Source organism: Mobula birostris, chromosome 1 (assembly GCF_030028105.1).
Source record: "Mobula birostris isolate sMobBir1 chromosome 1, sMobBir1.hap1, whole genome shotgun sequence".
NCBI classification, from domain to species: domain Eukaryota; kingdom Metazoa; phylum Chordata; class Chondrichthyes; order Myliobatiformes; family Myliobatidae; genus Mobula; species Mobula birostris.
Window position 1 is genome coordinate 121,983,124 of NC_092370.1, and position 21,572 is coordinate 122,004,695.

Genomic DNA, 21,572 nt, shown 5'->3' on the forward strand with positions numbered 1-21,572 from the left:
GAGGGTTGCAAATGTTGTTTCCTTGTTCAAGAAAGGGAGTAGGGGTAACCCAGGGAATTATAGACCAGTGAGTCTTACTTTAGTAATAAACAGGTCATTGAAGATCCTGAGAGGCAGGATTTATAAGCACTTGGAGAGACATTATCTGATTAGGGACAGTCAGCATGGATTTGACATGGGCAGGTCATGCCTTACGAGCCTGATTGAATTCCTTGACGATGTAACAAAACACATTGATGAAGGTAGAACAGTGGATGTAGTGTGTATGCATTTAGTAAGGCATCTGATAAGGTTCCCCATGCGAGGCTTATTCAGAAAGTAAGGAAGCATGGGATCCAAGGAGACCTTGCTTTGTGGATCCAGAATTGGCTTGCCCACAGAAGGCAAAGAGTGGTTGTAGATGATTCATATTCTGCATGGAGGTCAGTGAACAGTGGTATTCCTCAGGGATCTGTTCTGGGACCCATCCACTTTGTGATTTTTATGAATGACCTGGATGTGGAAGTGGAAGGGTGGGTTTGTAAGTTTGTTGATGAACAAAATTTAGGGGTGTTGTGGATGGTCTGGAGTGTTGTCAGAGGTTACAGCGGGACATTGATAGGATGCAGAACTGGGCTGAGATGTGGCAGATGGAGTTCAACCCAGATAAGTGTGAAACGGTTCATTTTGGTAGGTCAAATTTGAAGACAGAGTATAATATTAATGGTAAGACTCTTGGCAGTGTGGAGGATCAGAGATATCTTGAGGTCCATGTCCATGGGACACTCAAAGCTGCTGCACAGGTATACAGGTTAAGAAGACATATGGTGTGTTGGCCTTCATCAACTGTGGGATTGAGCTTAAGAGCCATGAGGTAATGCTACAGCTATATAAGATCTTAGTTAGACCGCACTTGGAGTACTGTATTCACTTTGGGTCACCTCACTACAGGAAGGATGTGGATACTGTAGAGAGAGTGCGGAGGAGATTTACAAGGATGTTGCCTAGATTGGAGAATGTGCCTTATGAGAATAGGTTGAGTGAACTTGGCCTTTTCTCCTTGGAGTGGCAAAGGATGAGAGGTGACCTGATAGAGGTGTATAAGATGATGAAAGGTATTGATCGTGTGGATAGCCAGAGGCTTTTTCCCAGGGCTTAAATTGCTAACACAAGGGGGCATAGTTTTAAGGTGCTTGGAAAGAGACACAGGGGGAATATCAAAGGTAAGTATTTACACAGAGAGTGGTAATGCACTGCAATGACAGTGGTAGAGGCAGATACAACACGGTCTTTTAAGAGACTCTTAGGTACATGGAGCTTAGAAAATTTGAGGACTGTGTGGTAGGGAAATTCTGGACAGTTCCTAGAGTAGGTTACATGGTCGGCACAACCATGTGTCGAAGGGCCTGTAGATTTCTAAGCTCCATGTTCTATATGAAGTTTCAGGTGGAAATCCTGCATCAATATGCCTACTTTACCCCACCCCACTGATATTGCTAGACCACTGAGTCCCCTCTAGCAGATTGTTTGTTGCTCCAGACTCCAGCACCTACAGTCTCTTCCATATTTTGCATATCAGATATTCTACTTAAACTGACAGGCGAGGCTGCAGATGCTGGAATCTGCTGCGAAGAACAGACTGCTGGAGGAACTGAGAGGGTCAAGCAGCATCTGTAGAGGGAAATGAACTGTAAACGTTTGGGGTTGAGTTTTTTCCACCTGAAATCCAGTGGAAACATATTACGTGACACTGGAATGTTTTATGAACTGTAACTGAGCAAATCAGGTCCGATTTATTAGTAGAACCCCACCTTTCAGACTAAGGGAGACTTGTCTCGCAATTGACGGCGATGGGCGTTTTTTTTTAGCAGAGGAGGGCTAGAAGGAGGTGTCTGGAGCTCCGTGGTGAGGGAAAAGCTGCGCTTCATCTGCAGTCTAACATCCCCTTTAAAAGAGTCTGTGCAAGTATCAGCCGCTTCGCTGTGTGACTGCAAACCCCAGGAACAGACTTATAGAGAGGAGGCAGTAGATGAACCTTCTGGGAGGGTGAAGCAACACAAATCAAAACTGCTTGGAACTACAGGCAAGAGTGAAGTCGCGGGAGAGTCGGAGGAGACGAGTGAGTTTAAAAGGGGTAGCCAGCCATTCAGGTGGTGGTGATGGGGGGGGGGGGGGTTTGCGTCTAAATCTGATACATAATTAAACGGGCATAATTTAACTTGTCGAGCGCACCGACTTCGAACAACTTTGCAAAGCCTTCCTGGTGTAAAGCAGAGAGAGAGAGAGAGAGAGAGAGAAAGAGAAAACTAAAGCTTGGAAGTGCTGTAGGCATTAACGATACTGTTATTGCTAGTTTGTTTAATCTACAGGTACAGGGATGGAACTGAACCATAGCAGTCTGGGGTTGAACGAGAGCGTGGAGGCTGCGGGAGGAGGCAGTCAGATCGGCACGGACGGGTACATCATCATCCCCGTTTTCAGCCTTATCTTCTGCCTCGGGGTCCTCGGCAATTCTCTAGTCATCACGGTGTTGGCTCGCAGTTCCCCGGGCAAGCCTCGAAGTACCACCAACATCTTAATCCTCAACCTCAGCATCGCCGACCTGTCCTACCTACTCTTCTGCATCCCGTTCCAGTCCACCTACTATTTCCTGCCCCACTGGGTCTTCGGGCGCTTCCTCTGCAAGTTCGTCCACTACTTCTTTACCGTGTCAATGCTGGTCAGCATTTTCTCTCTCGCGGCCATGGCGGTTGATCGCTATATTGCCATCGTCCACTCCAGGAAGTCCTCCTGCATTCGGGTGGCCAGGCACACAGTCATGGGAGTCCTGCTTATTTGGGTGCTCTCTTTGGCCGCCGCGTCGCCTGAAGCTTACTACCGCGTACTACTGCACATCAAAGGCCAGGGCCCCTTCTGTTGGGATTTGTGGACTTTCCTCGTTTATAGACGAATCTACAAGGTGGCCACCTTCGTGGTTGGCTACCTGCTGCCTCTGCTCCTCATCTGCTATTGCTACGCCAAGGTAAGTCCCGGGATTGCTCCAGTCACTAGCTCAGTATAGCAACACTCTCACCACTTTGCACTGTAATAGTCAGTTTTGTTCTGATGTTGCACAATTCTGTAAAATTTATGTTTACTTTGTATTTTCCATGTGACTATTGCGTATCTGATGCTACTTGCCTGTGATACTGCCGTTAGTTTATTATTGTACCACTGCATACATATACCTGACAACAAACTCGACTTTGATTGCAGGATAAGGGCAAACTGCAATTAGCAGTAACTTATATATTAACATGAATCATAGATAAGCATTTGATGTAAGTAGTTATAAGGAGTTAAAAACCCATATCTGCTCCCAGTATAATGCACTAGGCGGTTTGGATCTCACCGGCAGTAAATGTTGCACTTGCAACAAGGTACACTATCTGGTTGAGGAGCTGTGACCTACAGGGCTGGCTGATGGAGTAGCACAGATACAATGTTCAAAATAAATTTATTATCAAAGTACATATATGTCACCATAAACAGCCCTGTGATTCATTTTCTTGCAGGCATACTCAATAAATCCATAAAAGAATCAATGAAAGACCACACCAACTTGGGTGTTCAACCATCGTGCAAAAGACAACAAACTGTGCAAATACAAAAAGAAAGAAATAGTGATAATAATAATAAGAAATAAATATTGAGAACATGAAATGAAGATTCCTTGTAAGTGAGTCCCTAGGTTGTGGGAACAGTTCAATGGTGTGGCATGTGAAGTTGGGTGAAGTTATCCCCTTTGGTTCAAGAGTCTGATAGTTGATGGACGATAACTGTTCCCGAACATGTGAGTCATGAGGCTCCTGTTTCTTCTCCCTGAAGGCAGCAGTGGGACCTAGTTGGTGGGGGTCCCTGATGACAGATGCTGCTTCCCTGCAACAATGTTTCATGCAGATGTATGGGCTCAATGGTGGGGAGGCCTTTTACCCTGATGGACTGGGCTGTATCCACTACTTTTTGTAGGATTTTCGGTTCAAGGGCATTGGTGCTTCCATACCAGGCTATGATGTAGCAGTCAATATACTCTCCACCATACATCTATAGAAGTTTGTCAAAAGTTTTAGATGTCATGTTGAACCTTCAGAAACCCCTAAGGAAGTAGAGTTGCTGCCCTGCTTTCTTCGTGGGTGCAGTACAGGTCCTCTGAAAAGATAACACTGAGGAATTTAAATTTGCCGACCCTCTCCATGTCTGATCCCCCAGTGAGGGCTGGCTCATGGATTTCTAGTTTCCTCCTCCTGAAGTCAATAATCAGCTCCTTGGTTTTTGTGACATGGAGTGAGAGCATTTTGTTGTGGCCCCATTCAGCTAGATTTTCAATCTCCCTCCTATATGTTGATTTGTCACCACCTTTAATTTGGCCTGCAACAGTGTTGTCATCAGCAAACTTATATATGGCATTAGAACTGTGCTTATAAGTGTAAAGCAAATAGAGCAGGGGGGCTAAGGACACAGCCTTGGGGTACACCTGTGTTGATGGAGATTGTGGAGGAGATGTTGCCAATCAAAACTGACTGGAGTCCTCAAGTGAGGAAATCGAGGATCCAATTCAAAGAGGTATTGAAGAAAAGGTCTTGAAACTTATTGATTAGTTTTGAGGGGATGACATTTATATAACATGCTCCTCTGTAATTAAAACATTCAAATTGTGTCAAGTTTGCATTATCAAACAAAAGAATTGGACACTAAGCCACTTAAAGAGTATTAGATGTAATGAACAAAAGCTTGATAAAAGAAAGAGGCATGAAAGAGAATCTTAAATAGATAGTAACTTAAAGTGAGACCTCAAAGGCTTAGCTTGGTTGTGTTTGGTGAAGAGCCTATATTTTGCAGTGGAGAAGAGGCCAGAATTTGGAGAAGTGCCAGTTCTGGGGAGCTTGAAGAGAGTGGCAATTGTGAGGGAGTGGGTGTGTGCAAGCCCCTGGAGGTGTTTGAAAATCAGAAGCATTCTTGGTTGCTGAGTAAGGACATGGGTAAGACTGTTTCATCTGAACTCCTGTTTGCTGACTTTCGAATAGGATGGTTGGCCACAGGAGATTGAATTGAGAAGCAAGAAAAGGTATTGTCAATGGAAGCAGTAATGATGAGTGAAGTAAAAGTTGCTTCCCTCCTCATTATCAACTGGTTTACGCAATGAATTCACCCTGGCATAGGGAGAGCATGATCATCTCAGAGATATGTTATGTGCCATCATTCTCAAATCGTCAAATGGAGATCAGACCTGGACAGACTATAATACTCCCTTGATCCACTTTGCCCAGTATCATGTGGCTGAACTAAAGCTCAATATCTAGCTTCACCATGAAGCAATGTCACTCTGACAAGCTACCAGTGAGGAATTAGAGGCAATGTTACCTTGCAGCAGTGAGGAGTCATTGAGGTAGATTGGGACTTTGTAAAAATCTTGACAACCAGGAGACAAAGATCTAAAGTGACTGGGGGAAGGACTGGAGGGGAGATGAGGAAAAAGGAGGGGAGTGTCTAGAACATGTGGTGGAGCTGAAAACCACGTGGTATTTGGATGAGCTCTCTGACATGTGATAATCTGCAAGGTACACATCTAGAGCAGGGAAGTGAGAGTAGGCAAGATAGCTGTGCCTTGGTCTGAATGACTTCCCTCTGCCCCTTCCATTTCAAACAATCCTACAGTAAAGCTCCTATCCAATGCTAACCGTTTTGTATTGCTAACTGAAAAGAATTTCTAGCCCAGTGCATTCAGGTAGTGATGGGAAAGACAAAAAAAAAGTCAGGTTTCAACCCAAAACCTGGATTAAATGCCCTGCCTTTTTAATTCCTCGATAGATTGAAGCAGCAGGATGATGTGTTGCTTTTGGATGTTGGTGGGAAGGACTATGCTGAATTATCCTTCAAATGAAAGGACTGGGCAATAGTTCACTCTGTGCTTTGTGGAAACACCTTCATGTTTTCTATGGAAATAATCCAATGAGTTCAGAACCAGAGTTTATTGCACACTGAGGGAGTGGATCTGCGAGATCATTTGTTGAATTATCCTTTGATGATGCAAGAGACTGCAGATGTGGAATCACGGTTTTCACTTGAAACCTTGTCCATTTTCCTCCATAGATACTCTCATGTTCTTCCAGCATCTTTGTGTTACTCTTTACTTTTACTTTCCAAGTGGGAATGCTCAGAGTTTAACCTCTCTTCAAAAAAACATTCAGACAGCATAGAAGGAGGCTATTTGGTTATTCATGACTGTACTAGCTCACTAGTAGAGATAAAAATTACTTCTCTTTCCCACTGGCCTAACAAATATAAGACAAAATCCAAGTCCCTCTGATACCCGAATATGCCTCCTGGGCATGCATTCCAAATTGTTGAGACAAAACAATTTTCCTCACCTCCCTCATTATCTTCTTTGCTGGTTATTCCTAATCTCTGCACCCCGGTTACAATCTTTCTTCTAACCAATTTTTTCCATCTGTGCTGTCAAAGGTGCTTGAGTGCTGTAGTCGCATTTGTTTTGATTGTATAGCTGCAGCTTTTCTTGGAGTATCATCAAGATAACCGACAAGATCTCAAATGAGATTCTCATTGTAAATTGACCACCTTGCACACCTACAGTATGTATAAAAAAAACGATATTTCATTTCAGTGTCAGTTTCTGCAGCAGTGCCCACACTCGATGCTTGAACTGAGCAATCATTATTGAAAGCGAGATTGAACCAATCTCTTGTCCCTGCATTAGACTCTCCCCAAGTCTGATTTAATATGGTGTGTTAAAATGCTTACAGTCTCTAATTTTGCCTTATAGAGCTTCCCTCTTTTTATTGGAGTTCATCAATTCAATTTGAAATCATAAACCTCATAGAAAGCTTCTATCACTTATTGTGCAGCTTTAGATGAATTATAATATTAATACACCCTTTTTCATCTCGTATGTCATGATGCAGCTAGCATATCAAACAATGCAGGGTTTTGTATAAGAATGGGAAAGTTATTGGCTAATATTCTTAGATATACGTGGAGCATAGAACAGAGCAGCACAGAAACAGGTCTTTAATCGACAATATCTGCGCTGAACATGATGTCAAGTTAAACTAAATGTCTTCTGCCTGCATGTGATCCCTGTCCCTCCATTCCTTGCATTTTCATGTACTTAACCAAAAACCCCTTAAACACTCCTATCCTATTTGCATCCACCACTACAAATGGCAGCCTGTTTCAGTCATCTACCGCTCTCTAAAACAAACACTTGTCTCGTACATCTCACTTAAATATTCCCCCTCCTAACTTAAGCGCATGTCTGCTAGTATTTACCATTTCTATTCTGTGAAGGCGATCCTGTCTGCAAAACCTATACCTCTCATAATTGTATCAACTTCTGTCAGTCCTCCCCTGAGCCTCCAACGCTCTAGAGGAAACAACCTAAGTTTGCTAACATTTTCTTACAGCTCATACCCTGTAATCAAGGCAGCTTCTGGTATGGCAATATGATATCAAATTATATTCCACGATCTTTATGGTTGCAAGTCCATTAGTGTACAATGGCTCCCTGATCTGAAAATAGTGAATGTCACAACTGATAATGTGACTTTCAGGGTCAGCAAACTGAGAAGTTATTTGCAGATCAGCACTTTGGGTGTTTCTCTTTCCACAACCATCAGTGTAAATGATGTTTGTTACAAAGAGTCAAAGAGTAGTATATCACAGATACAGGCCCTTTGGCTCAAGCTGTCCATGTCAATCAAGGTACCCATCTAAACTAGTCCAATGTGCCTGCATTTGGACGCTATCCCTCTAACCCTGTCCTATCCATAAAGTATATCTTGCAATAAATGCAGTTAATGCGCAGAAGGAACAAATAGAGGGCAACTATAAGTCAAAGATAAATAACGTAGTGCTTTTCAGTGAGAAGAGTAGAGGTTGATTATTGCTTGGAATTTGTAAGTCTTTGTGGGATAGTTCAAAGTAAATTTATTGTCAAATTACAAATATGTCACCATATACAACCCTGAGATTCTTTTTCTAATGGGCAATCGCAGTAAACACTAGAATCAGTGATAGACCACATCCAACAGTGCAGACAATAACTCATGTGCAAAAGAAACAAATTGTGCAACTGCAAAAAGAAAGAGCAAAAAGAAATAATAATAAATAAAGAAGCAACAAATATTGAGAACAGGAGATGGAGAGTCCCTGAAGTGAGTCCAGTTCAGTGAAGGGCTATGTGAAGTTGAGTGGTTATCCCCTTTTGTTCAAGAGACTGATGGCTGAAGGGTAATAACTGTTCCTGAACCTGGCGACGTGGATCCTGAGGTTCCTATACCTCCTACCTGATGGCAGCAGAGAGAAGAGAGCAATGCCTGGAGGGCGGGGATCCTCGATGATGGAAGCTCCATTCCTGCAGCAGCGCTACATGTAGATGTGCTCAATGGTGCGGAGGGCTTTACCTGTGATGGACTCGGCCATATCCATTACTTTTCATAGGAATTTCCATACAAAGGCTTTAGTGTTTCCATACCAGACTGTGATGCAACCAGCAATATGCTCTCCACACAACTATAGAAGTTTGTCAAAGTTTCAGATGACATGCTGAATCTTCGCAAACTTCTAAGAAAGTGGAGGTGCTTTCTACATAATGGCACTTAAGTGCTGGACCCAGGACAGATCCACTCAAATGATAACTCTGAGGAATTTAAAGATGCTGACCCTCTCCACCTCTGATCCAGATGTTCCAGGATTGAGTGAAGAGCCAATGAAATGACATCTGCTGTTGACCTGTTGGATTGATAGACAAGCTGGATTGGATCCAAGTCACTCCTCAAGCAAGAGCTGATAAATTTCATCACCAGCCTCTCAAAGCACTTCATCACAGTGAATGTAAGTGCTACTGGATGATAGTCATTGGGTCATGTTACCATGTCCTTCTTAGGCTCTGGTAAAATTGAAACCTGCTTGAAGCAGTTGGGTAGTTTAGACTACTGATGGAAGGGTTTAAAGATATTGGTGAAAATTCCAGCTGGCTGCTCTGCACAAGTCCTTAACACTCAACCAGATACCTCATCTAGGCAGGATGCTTTCTGTGGGTTTATCTTCCTGAAGGACGCTCTCACGTCAGCCTCAGAAACCACAGGGTTTTCGGGGTTTGTGTGAGTTTATGAAGGTGCCTCCGTGTTTTGACGGTCAAAGCGAGCATATCAGGCATTGAGTTGATCTGGGAGTGAAGTCTTGGTGTCACCTATGTCACTTGGTTTCAATTTGTAGGACTGGTGATAGCATGCAAGCCCTACTACAGCTTTTGATCATCCTTCAGCGATTCAAGTTTGGTCCAAAATTGCTACTTTGGGTGTGAGGTAGCTTTCTGGAAATCATACCTGCACCTCTTGTATTTAATTTAGTTGCCAGACCTGAATGTTACTGATCTGGCTCTGAACAGATTGTGGATTTTATGGTTCAGCCAAGACTTATGGTTTGGGGAAGACTCAATGATTTTCTGAGGATACACTCGTTTACAAATGTTTTTATACAGACCTTGAACATGGCTCCATCTACCGACTTGAAGTAATCTGTAGCTCCTCCTCTGCCTCCATGACCACCTCTTTGTTGTCCTTATCTCTGGAGCCTTGCTTTTCAGTCTCTGCCTGTATGCAGGTGGGATAGGAAGATAGCTAGGATAGGGGAACAGAGGCATCCTGGAGTTAAAATGTACGCATCATTTGATGTGATGTGAGCCATTAAGTCTACAAACCAGGGTCTTCCTCCTTCCTTCTCAGTCTTGACGAAGGCTCTTGGGCGAAAATGTCAACTGTTTATTCATTTCAATAGATGTTTCCTAACCTGCTGAGTTCTTCCAGCATTTTGCGTATGTTACTCGGATTTTATTTCTAGAGGGATAAAATTGAAAATTGGGAAAGATATGCCAGATTTGTATTGGATCCTGATTAGATCATTGTAATCTTACACACGTTTCAGATTATCATCAAAAAGGATATGGAGGCACTGGAGATGGTACAGAGAAGACTTACAAGGCTGATAACAGAAATGCAAAGTTACACACATCATGAAAAGATGAACAAGCTAGGTTTATTTTATCTTGCAAACAGAAAGTTGAATAGTAAACTAATAGAGGTCATTAATATGATGAAAGGCTTTGGCAGAGTGGGTACAAAAAGAGAACATGGGAAAGAGCAAACCAGAGGCCACTGATGTAAGAAAATCCACAAGGCAATTCACAAGAGACATAGTTTTTAAGGATCAGTGAGAATGTTGGACATGCTCCCACTGGGCATGCTTGAAGCAAAGGTTATTTAAGGCTGTGAAAATCAAAAAGAGCTGCAGATATTAAAAGTCTGAAATAGAGAATATTACAGGACAGGACCAGACCACAATGCCTGAGCCGAGCATAATGCCACATTAAACTAATCTCTTTTGCCTGCAATTGATTCAAATTTCTGCATATTCATCTGCCTATCAAAAAACCTCTTCCATAGCTCAATATATAGTATTTGCTTCCAATACCACATCCACAAGCCATTTTGGGCTCCTACCATTCTCCGTGTTTAAAAAAAATCAAAACTTGTCCCACACATCCCCTTTCAACTTTCTCTCTCTCACCTGAAAAATATTCCATCTAGTGTGGTCCATGCTAGAGAAAAGAACCTGAGTTTGCATATCCTCTCCTTATAGCTTATACTTTCTAATCCAGGCAGCATCCTGATAAACTCCTGCACCCTCATAAAAACTGAAATAAAAAATGAATAAAAAAAGCACTGAGTTTTTGTCCTGAGACACTGTTTTTCTTTCCACAGATGCTGCTTGATCTGCTAAACTTTTCCAGCATTTTCTGTTTTTATTTTACACTTAAAGGGAGACTGGGTAAGCATTTGAGGAGGAGGTTACGCTAATGGGTTAGTGAAGGAAGCTCAAATGGAGTGAGAACATCAGCATGAACTGGTTGGGTCAAACAACTTGATTCCCTGTTGTGATCCTATATAATTTTTATGATTATTTTATGCCAATTGTTGATCCATTTAACCTAGAGTTTAAAAATTGATTGATAGTTATGATGCAAAAGTAGTTAAGGGTCAGCAAGGCCTTTGTGGGTGAGAATGTGCCTTCGCGAATGTATTGGTCATACCCAAAAAAAAGGCTGTCGATGAACTGGAGGTTCATAGTCTCCTGAGGACTAGATCTGTGGCATTCAAGAACTATACAAGAGGTCCAAGTATGATCTATCAAAGTCAATTTTAAGGACGAGAAAGCAAACCTGATTGCGATTAGAGATGGAGTCAGATGCACGTCAACTCTGGCACGGATTACAGGCCATAACTTCCTACAAAGCAAAACTTAACATCATGAATGGCTGTGATTCTTCATTCTCTGATGAGTTCCATATCTTTTATGTATACTTTGAAATGGAAAGTAGAACTACACCTGTACGAATCCCTGCAGCATCTGGTGACCCAGTGATGTCTGTTTTGGAGGCCAATGCCAGAACACCGCTCAGGAGTGTAAACCCTCATGAGGCGACAGGCCCCAGACGATGTACCTGGCAAGGCTCTGGAAACCTGAGCCAACCAACTGGTGGGAGTGTTCAAGAACAACTCCAATCTCTCACTGCTGCAGTTGGATGATCCACCTGCTTCAAAAGAGTGACTATCATACTAGTGCTGAAGAAGGGCAGGGTGAGCTGTCATCCAGTGGTACACACACCTACTGTGTTGAGGTGCTTTGAGAAGTTAGTCATGACAAGAATGAATGCCTACCTAAGCAAGGACTTGGACCTGCTGTAACTTGCCTTTTGCCACATTAGGTCCACAGTAGATGCAATCCCATTGGCTCTCCACTTGACTTGAATCACCTGGACAAGAGTAATAGGCTGCAGTTTATTGATTACAGCTCAACTTTCATCACAATCATACCCCAGTTCTAATCAACAAGCTCCAAGTTCTGGGCCTCTGTACCTCCCTCTGCGACAGGATCCTTGAATGCCTCACAGGGAGACCACAGACTGTGCGGATTGGAAACAATATTTCCTCCTTGCTGACAATCAGCACTGTCGTACCTCAGGGATGTGAGCTTAGACCACTGCTCTACTTTCTCTATACCCGTGCCTGTGTGGCTATGCAGAGTTCAAATGCTGTCTATAAATTTTCTTATGTCACAGCTATTGTTGGCAGAATTTCTGATGGTGATGAAGAGATGTACAAGCATGAGATAGATGAGCTGGCTGAAAGGTATCGCAGCAACAACCTTGCACTCAACATCAGTAAGACCAGGAAACTGAATGTAGACTTTAGAGAGGGTAAGACGAGAAAACACAAACCAGTCCTCATCGAGGGATCAGAAGTGGACAGAGTGAGCAATTTCAAGTTCCTGGGTGTCAACATCTCTGAGGATCTATCCTGGGCCCAACATATTGATGCAACTGCAAAGAAGGCTTGGGATTGGCTATATTTCATTAGGAATTTGAGATGAACTGGTATATCACCAAAGACATTTGCAAATTTCTACATAGTGAACATTCTAACTGTTTGCATCACAGCCTGGTATGGAGGGGGAAGGGCCACTGCACAGGATCGGAGGAAGCTTCAGAAAGTTGCAAACTCAGCCAGCTCTCTCATGGGCACTAGCCTTCCCAACATCCAGGTCACCTTCAATAGGCAATGCCTTAAAAGAGTGGCATCCATCATGAAGTACCCCTGTCGCCCAGGACATAAGACCATAAGACATACGAGCAGAATTAGGCCATTTGGCCCATCGAGTCTGCTCCAGCATTCAATCATGGATGATCCCCTTTTTTCTCCTCCTCAACCCTATTTCCCCACCTTCTCCCTGTAACCTTTGATGTCCTGTCCAAACAGAAACCTATCAGTCTCTGCCCTAAATACACCCAATGACCTGGCCTCCACAGCTGCATATGACAACAAATTCCACAAATTCACCACCCTTTGGCTAAAGAAATTTCTCCACATCTCTGTTCTGAAAGGGTGACCCTCTGTCCTGAGGCTGTGCCCTCTTGTCCTAGACTCCCTCCTCGTGGGCAACATCCTTTCCACACCTACTCTGTCTAGGCCTTTCAACATTCGAAAGGTTTCAAAGAGATCTCCCCCTTCATCCTTCTGAATTCCAGTGAGTACAGACCCAGAGCCATCAAACGCTCCTCATATGATAACTCTTTCATTCCTGGAATCATCCTTGTGAACCTCCTCTGGACCCTTTCCAATGTCAGCACATCTTTTCTAAAATGAGGACCCAAAATTGTACACAATACTCAAGGAGAGACCTCACAATTGCCTTATAAACCCTCAGCATCACATCCCTGCTCTTGTATCCTAGACCTCTTGAAATGAATGCTAACATGGCATTTGCCTTCCTCACCCACTGACTCAAACTGAAAATTAACCTTTAGGGTGTTCTGCATAAGGTCTCCCAAATCCCTTTGCACCTCAGATTTTTGGCTTTTCTCCCCATTTAGAAAATAGTCTGCACATTTCTACTACCAAAGTGCATGTCCAAGCATTTTCAACTATTATAATTCATTTGCCACTTTCTGGCCCATTCCCCTAATCTGACCTTCTGCATCCTGCCTGCTTCCACAAAACTACCTGCCCCTCCACCAATCTTTGTATCATCTGCAAACTTGGCAGTAAAGCCATCTATTCTATCATCTAAATCATTTATATACAGCATAAAAAGAAGTGGTCCCAACACTGACCCCTGCGGAACACCACTAGTCACTGGCAGCCAACCAGAAAAGGATCCTTTTATTCCCACTCGCTGCCTCTTACCAATCAGTCAATGCTCTAACCATGTTAATAACTTTCCTGTAATACCACGGGCTCTTAACTTGGTAAGCAGCCTCATGTGTGGCACCTTGTCAAAGGCCTCTGAAAGTCCAAATATACAACATCCACTGCATATTCTTTATCTATCCTACTTGTAATCTCCTCAAAGAATTCCAATTGGTTCGTCAGGCAGAATTTTCCCTGAAGGAAACCATGCTAACTTTATACTATCTTGTCCTGTGTCACCAAGTACTCCATCACCTCATCCTTAACATCTTCCCAACCACTGAGGTCAGGCTAACTGGTCTATAGTTTTCTTTCTGCTGCGTTCCTCCTTTCTTAAAGAATGGAGTGACATTTCTAATTTTCCAGTCCTCTGGCACCATGACAGAGTCCAACGATTTCTGAAAGATCTTTTCTAATGCCACCACAATATCTAATAATGCTACATCTTTCAGAACCCTAGGATGCAGTTCATCTGGTCCGGATGACTTATGTACCTTTAGGTCTTTCAGCTTTTTGAGCACCTTCTCTCTTGTAATAGTAACTGCACCCACTTCTCTTCCTTCACACGCTACAACATCAGGCATACTGTTAGTGTCCTCCACAGTGAAGACTGATACAAAATACTCATATAGTTCATCTGCCATCTCCTTGTCCCTGTTATTACTTTTCCTACCTCACTTTCTAGCAGTCCTATATCCACTTTCATCTCTTTTTTATTTTTTAAGTGCTTGAAAATACTTTTACTATCCACTTTGATATTATTTGCTCGCTTGCTTTCATATTTCATCTTTTCCACTCTTAGTTGCTCTCCGTAGGTTTTTAAAAAGTTCCCAATCCTCTATCTTCCCAATAATTTTTGCTTTGTTGTATGCCCTCTCTTTTGTTTTTACATTAGCTTTGACTTCCCTTGTCAGCTATGGTTGTACTACTTTGCCATTTGAGTATTTCTTTAATTTTGGAATAGACATGTCCTGCACCTTCCTCATTTTTCCCAGAAATGTATGCCATTGCTGATCTGCTGACATCCCTACCAGCAACTCCTTCCAATTTACTTTGGCCAACTCCTGTCTCAGACCACTGTAATTTCCCTTACTCCACTGAAATATTGCTACATCAGACTTTACCTTCTCCCTATCAAATTTCAAGTTGAACTCAATCCTATTGTGATCACTGGTTCCTAAGGGTTCTTTTACCTTAAGCTCTCTAATCGCCTCCAGTTCATTACATAACACCCAATTCAGTATACTAGGCTCAACGGCAAACTGCTCTGAAAAAAACCATCTCTTAGGCATTCAACAAACTCACTCTCTGGAGATCCATTATTAACCTGATTTTTCCAATCGACCTGCATGTTAAAATCTCCCATGACTACCATAACATTGCTCTTTTGACTCGCCTTTTCTATTTCCTGTTGTAACCTGTGGTCCACCTCCCAGCCACTGTTGGGAGGCCTGTATATAACTGCCATCAACATCCTTTTACCCTTGCATTTCCTTAACTCAACCCACAAGGATTCAACATCTTCTGATCTTATGTCACATATTTCTACTAATTTGATGGCATTCTTTACCAGTAGAGCCATGCCTCCCCCTCTGCCAACCTTCCTATCCCTCTGCTACAACGTGTAACCTTAGACATTTGGCTCCCAACTACAACCATCCTTCAGCCATTATTCAGAGATGGCCACAACATCATAACTGGCAATCTGTAATAGTGCAACAAGATCATCCATCTTATTTCTGATACTCCGCACATTGAGATACAACACCTTGAGTGCCGTATTTACTACCCTTTTTGATTTTGCATCCCTAATGTACTGATACTCACACTGTTGGCTGCGACTATGTCCCATCACCTGCCTGTTCTTCCTGACAGTCTGACTGCACACTATCTTTACTCTTTCACCATCCATCCTACCCTGAGTCCCATCACTCCGTTTCCCACCCCACTGCCAAATTAGTTTAAACCCTCCCTAACAGCGCTAACAAACTTGCCCGCGAGAATATTGGTCTCCCTCAGGTTCAGGTGCAACCCATCACTTTTGAACAGGTCATACGTTCCCCACCGCACCAGCTTCTGAGCTACGCGTTTATCTGCCAAATCATCCTGTTTCTACCCTCACTGGCGCGTGGCAACAGGCAGCAATTCAGAGATTACTACTCTGGAGGTCTTTCTCATTGCTCTCACATGCTCTCATGCTTTTCACATGCTCTCTTCTCATTGCTACCATCAAGGAGAAGGCACAGGAACCAAAAGGCACACACAGCTTTTCAGGAACAACTTCCCATCCGCCAGTCAGATTTTAGAATGGACAATGACCCCTTGGACAATACCTCTGTATTTTTCTTCTCTTTTTGCACTACTTAATTAATTTAATTTTCTCTTTTTATATACAATTTTTATCATAATTCAGCCACTCAGGCAGCATCAATGGATGTGAATAAACAGCTGACATTTTGAGCCAGACCCTTTTTCAGGACCGGGAAGGAAGGGGGAAGATGCCAGAATAAAAAGGTAGGGGAGGGGACCCAGGGGGAGGTGATAAGTAGATGAGAAGAGGTAAGAGGCCAGAGTGAGGAATAGAAAAAGAGGGGAGGTGGAGTGAATTTTTTTTACCGGAAGGAGTAATTCATATTCATGCCATCAGGTTGGAGGCTACCCAGATGGAATATAAGGAATTGCTCCTCCACCCTGACTGTGGTCTCATCGTGGCACAAGGCTTTTGGCAGATGGAGCAGATGTGCTCGATGAGGCGATTACCCACTCTATGATGGAGCTCTCCAATGTAGAAGAGTGCTCAACAGAGCAGTCCTGTAATTTATGTTGCGTCTCACCAGTGTAGAGAAGACCCCAATTTACGATGGGTCTCAGTAATGTAGGGAGCTCACCTTCCCCGCTTGCCATTTGCCTTTCCTTTTTATTCTGGCTTCTTCCTCTTTCCAGTCCTGAAGAAGGATCTCGGCCTGAATGTTGACTTTTTACTCCTCCTGCATTCTGTGTGTATTGCTTTGGATTTCTGGCATTTGCAGAGTTTCTCATGTTCTTACTATAAGTTATAGTTTTTATTATTATATGCTGCTGCCACAAAACAAGTTTCAGAATATTTCTCAGTTATATTAAACCTGATTCTGATTCTGACAATAGCAAAATACCTCAGGTGATGGAAATACTGATTTTTTTTCTATGCAAAGCAGAAAATTGTTCAAAATATTAACTTAATTCAAAGGAAGGCAGAGTTTGGGAATCCAAGTTTAACCTTGTCTTTATTTTAAGTGAGGTGCACACTTATCATGTGGCAGCATCATGACGTATGCAAGTCACTTATTTATACACATAACCCAAAATGAATTATTTAATCAAACAATAATGCTTAATCATATATCTATATATATACACACACACACAGTGCCTGTAAAATTTTCACCCACCCTTGGAAGTTTTTATTGTTTTACAGTGTTGAATCATAATAGATTTAATTTGGCTTTTTTGACACTGATTAACAGAAGAAGACTCTTTCGTGTCAAAGTGAAATCAGATCTCTAAAAAGTGATCTAAATTAAATACTAATATAGAACACAAAATAATTGACTGCATAAGTATTCACCCCATTCAAGCCAGTATTTAGTAGATGCACCTTTGACAGCAATTTCAGCCTTGAGTCTGTGTGGATAGGTCTCAACTAGCTTTGTACATCTAAACACTGCAATTTTTCCCCATTCTTCTTTACAAAACAGCTCAAGCTCTGTCAGATTGCATGGGGATTGTGAGTGAACAGCCCTTTTCAAGCCCAACCACAAATTCTCAGTTGGATTGTGGTCTAGACTGTGACTTGGCCACTCCAGGACATTAACTTTGTTGTTTTTAAGCCATTCCTGTGTAACTTTCGCTTTATGCGTGGGGTCATTGTTTGGCTGGAAGGCAAATCTTCTCCCCAGTCACAGTTCTCTTGCAGTCTGCATCAGGTTTTCCTCCAGGATTTTCCTGTAATTTGCTGCATTCATTTTACCCGCTACTTTCACAAGCCCTCCATGGCCTGCTGCAGTGAAGCATCCCCACAGCATGATGCAGCCACCACCATGCTTCACGGTAGGGATGGTGTGTTTTTAATAATGTGTTGTGTTTGGTTTACACCAAACATAGAGCTTAGTCTGATGGCCAGAAAGCTTCATTTTGGTTTCATCAGGCCATAGAACCTTCTTCCATCTGACTTCAGACTCTCGCACATGCCCTCTGGAAATTCTAGCCGAGATTTCATGTGCGTTTTTTCAACAGTGGCTTTCTCTTTGCTACTCTCTCATAAAGCTGCGACTAGTGAAGCACCCAGGCAACAGCTGTTGTATGCGCTGTCTCTCCCATCTCAGCCACTGAAGCCTGTCTGGAGTTGTTATAGGTCTCTTGGTGGCTCCCCCACTAGTCCCTTTCTTGTATGGTCACTGAGTTTTTGAGGACAGCCTACTCTAGGAAGATTTACAACTGTGTGATATTATTTCCATATCTTGTTGATTGAATTGGAAATTTTCTTGTATCCATCTCCTGACTTTTGCTTTTCAATCACCTTTTCGCAGAGTTGCTTGGAGTGTTCTTTTGTCTTCATGGTGTAGTTTTTGCCAGGGTACTGATTCACCAGCAGTTGGACCTTCCAGATACAAGTGTATTTTTACTACAATCAGTTGAAACACCTTGAATGTACCCAGGTCTCCAAAAACAGATCTCTATTTAACTAATTATGTAACTTCTAAAACCAATTGGCTGTACCAGTGATGATTTGAAGTGTCATGTTAAAGGGATGTGAATACTTTTGCAAACAATTATTTTGTGTTTTATATTTGTAATTAATTCAGTTCACTTTATAGAGATTAGTTTTCACTTTGACATGAAAGAGTCTTTTTCCTGTTGATCAGTGTCAAAAAACCAAATTAAATCCACTGTTATTCAATGTTGTAAAACAATAAAACATGAAAACTTCCTGGTGGGGGGGTGAATGCTTTTTATAGGCACTGTGTATATTAGATTACGCAAACATTTCTTAAATCTTAAATACACAACAGAGAGGTAGGAAAAGTAGGATGAACTGATTGAAGAAATGACTAAGGTTACAAGACAAGAGAAGGGGGGGATGAGTTCATTAACTTCCTTGATTCTCCGCAATCTTAAGTCATCTCCTATCATTGTCCAGTTCTGATGAAAGGTCATTGACCTGATTAGCTTCGTTAGTATCCTGATAAATATGCTGTCTGATCGATCGATTATTCACTATAGAAGGAAGAAACCAGAGGTCCATGGGTCAGTCCTCATTAGGGGAGTGAAAGTGGAGAGGGTCAGTAACATTAGTTTCCTTGCTGTTAGCATATCACTGGATCTGTTCTGGGACCAGCACCCAAGTGCCATCACAAGGGAGGCACAATAGCACCTCTACTTTCTTAGAAGTTTGTGTTGATTCAGCATGTTATCTAAAACTTTGACAAACTTCTATAGGTGCACAGTGGAGAGAATCCTAACTGGTTGCATCATGACCTGTGGTGGAAACACCAATGCCAAGGAATGGGAAAGTTTACAAAAATGGTGGATACAGCCCAGTCCAAAGCAGGCAAAGCACTCTCCATCATTGAGCACATTTACAAGGAGCACTACCACAAGAAAGCAGCATCCATCACCAATGACCCCTATTGTCGAGGCCATGCTGTCTTCTCACTATTACCATCAGGCAGGAAGTACAGAAGATTTAAGTACCATATCAATAGGTTCAGGAACAGTTATTACCCTACAACAATCAGGTTCTGAACCAACATAGAAAATGTCATTCACCGCAACACTGAACTGACTCCACAATCTATAAAGTCACTTTCAAGGACTCCACAATTCAGCATTTATTTATTTAGAGCTACAGTGTGGAATAGGGCCTTCTGGCCCTTTGAGCTGCACCACCCCAGAACCCGTGATAACCCTGGTTTAACATTAATCTCATCATGGGACAATTTACAATGAGCAATTAACCTGCTGGGTATGTCTTTGGACTGTGGGAGAAAACCAGAGGACCTGGAGAAAACCCAGGGAGGACGTACAGTGGAGGCTCGGATGGAGCTCTGAATTCCAATGCCCCAAGTTATAATAGCATTGTACTAACTGATACACTGTCTTGCTGTGTGATATTTACTTACTTTTTATTACTGGCACATTTTGTCTCATTTTACATGTTGATTGCCTGGCCGTCTTTGTTATTTACAGCTTTTCATAAATTATATTGCATTTCTTTATTTTTCTGTAAACTTCAGCAAGAAAACAAATTTCAATGTAGTATAAGATGACAAATATGTACTTTGATAATAAATTCACTTTGAACTTTTTGACCTGAGTACTTCGAATATTTTTGCTATAAATTCATTTTATGTTGTCTTGAGAGATCCTTGTGATATTTCTGGATGTCCCTGTTGGTTTATAATGCTGCTTGTACTGCTTTCAGGTCTTGAATCACTTACGCAAAAAACTACGCAATATTTCAAAGAAGTCCGAATCATCTAAAAGGAAGGTAAGCTGTTATTTTGACAACATCTAGGGACTCATCCAATTCCGTCCTATACTATATCCATTGACTCAGTAATGGCGACTGCGTCTTAAGGTTCCTAAATCTTAGGCTCTAGAATTCTCCCTCTAACATCCTTCTCTTAAAGGTACTTAAAATCTAGTCAGACTTTCTTAAATAGCCCCATATCAGATTTTGTTTGTTCAGTTTCCTTCTCTGGACTAATTCATGTTGGTGATGACATATTACACAAGTGCCTATTGTTGGTTATGTTTTATGTAATAAAAATTCATTGAATTTCATCCCATTTTATCAATATGCATTAGTTTGTAATGTAGTATAAGATTCCATAAGCACTGACTGTATGTGATTTAAAATCTTGGTGATGGAGTAACAATATCTGTAGAGAGAGATCTAATTACAATTTTGATAGACTCAATTCAAGAATAACGATGAAGTAGGTTGTTACACTCACTAGTTCTGAGAAACCAATATTAAGACTCAAACTCGAGGGACTGTTCAGATTAAATAGCAGTTTTATTTTAAATATTTGAAAGAATTGTCTCATGAGTAAAGTAAATAGGATATAGTGAAAATTAAACTCTTATTCCGTAGAGAGATATAGTAGCAGTAGTAATAGTCTTTCCTTGTTGGTGAGAAGCTGGAAAAATATGAAAAAAATGACAGGGATGAATAATGATAAAATTACACCGTGCTGCAACATGGCATGAAACATTTCTAACAAAAGCTATTTGGCCCCTCAAATATGATCATGATTCATTTGGATAATGGTTGAGCTACATCTACCTACCTTAGGTCTGTAACCTTTAAAATCCATACTCAATAAAACTCTGCCTCATGGTTTTTGAAATTTTCAATTGAATCAGCTCTAACAACTCATTGTGGGGAAGGGTTTTAGATTTTATCTCTCCTGCCTCCTGTTTCCTGTATTATATTTCAGGATTACGCCCACATCCTCCAAAATCTCCCAGCCACCTGCTACTCAAATCTCATCTCCCCGTCATCCAGCCCACCCTGAAACCCTGAAGAATTAATGTAGCTGGAGAGAAACCATCAAATCTTTCATCTTCTTAAACACCTAATTAGATTGTGCTCTTTCATGCTGATTAAGTAGTCGCTGTGGATTTAAAAGAGACAGGACTTAACTTCACTGCTTTGATCCTGGAAAATCATTGGCAAGTTCAGCTTGAGCACAGCCTTGATGTACCAACACACTTACAACCGTGAAGATTAATAACCAGTTTCTGGAA

At 41.9% G+C, this 21,572-nt stretch overlaps 1 protein-coding gene across 1 annotated transcript in view; it reads left to right on the forward strand.

Moving 5' to 3' along the window:
- The first annotated feature begins 2,356 nt into the window (after positions 1-2,356).
- Positions 2,357-21,572, forward strand: part of galr1a (galanin receptor 1a) — a 34,150-nt gene continuing 14,934 nt past the window's right edge. The window contains exons 1-2 of the mRNA XM_072248181.1: positions 2,357-3,001; positions 20,242-20,307. Coding sequence (XP_072104282.1) covers positions 2,357-3,001; positions 20,242-20,307 — 711 coding nt within the window. The remainder of the gene's footprint in view (positions 3,002-20,241; positions 20,308-21,572) is intronic.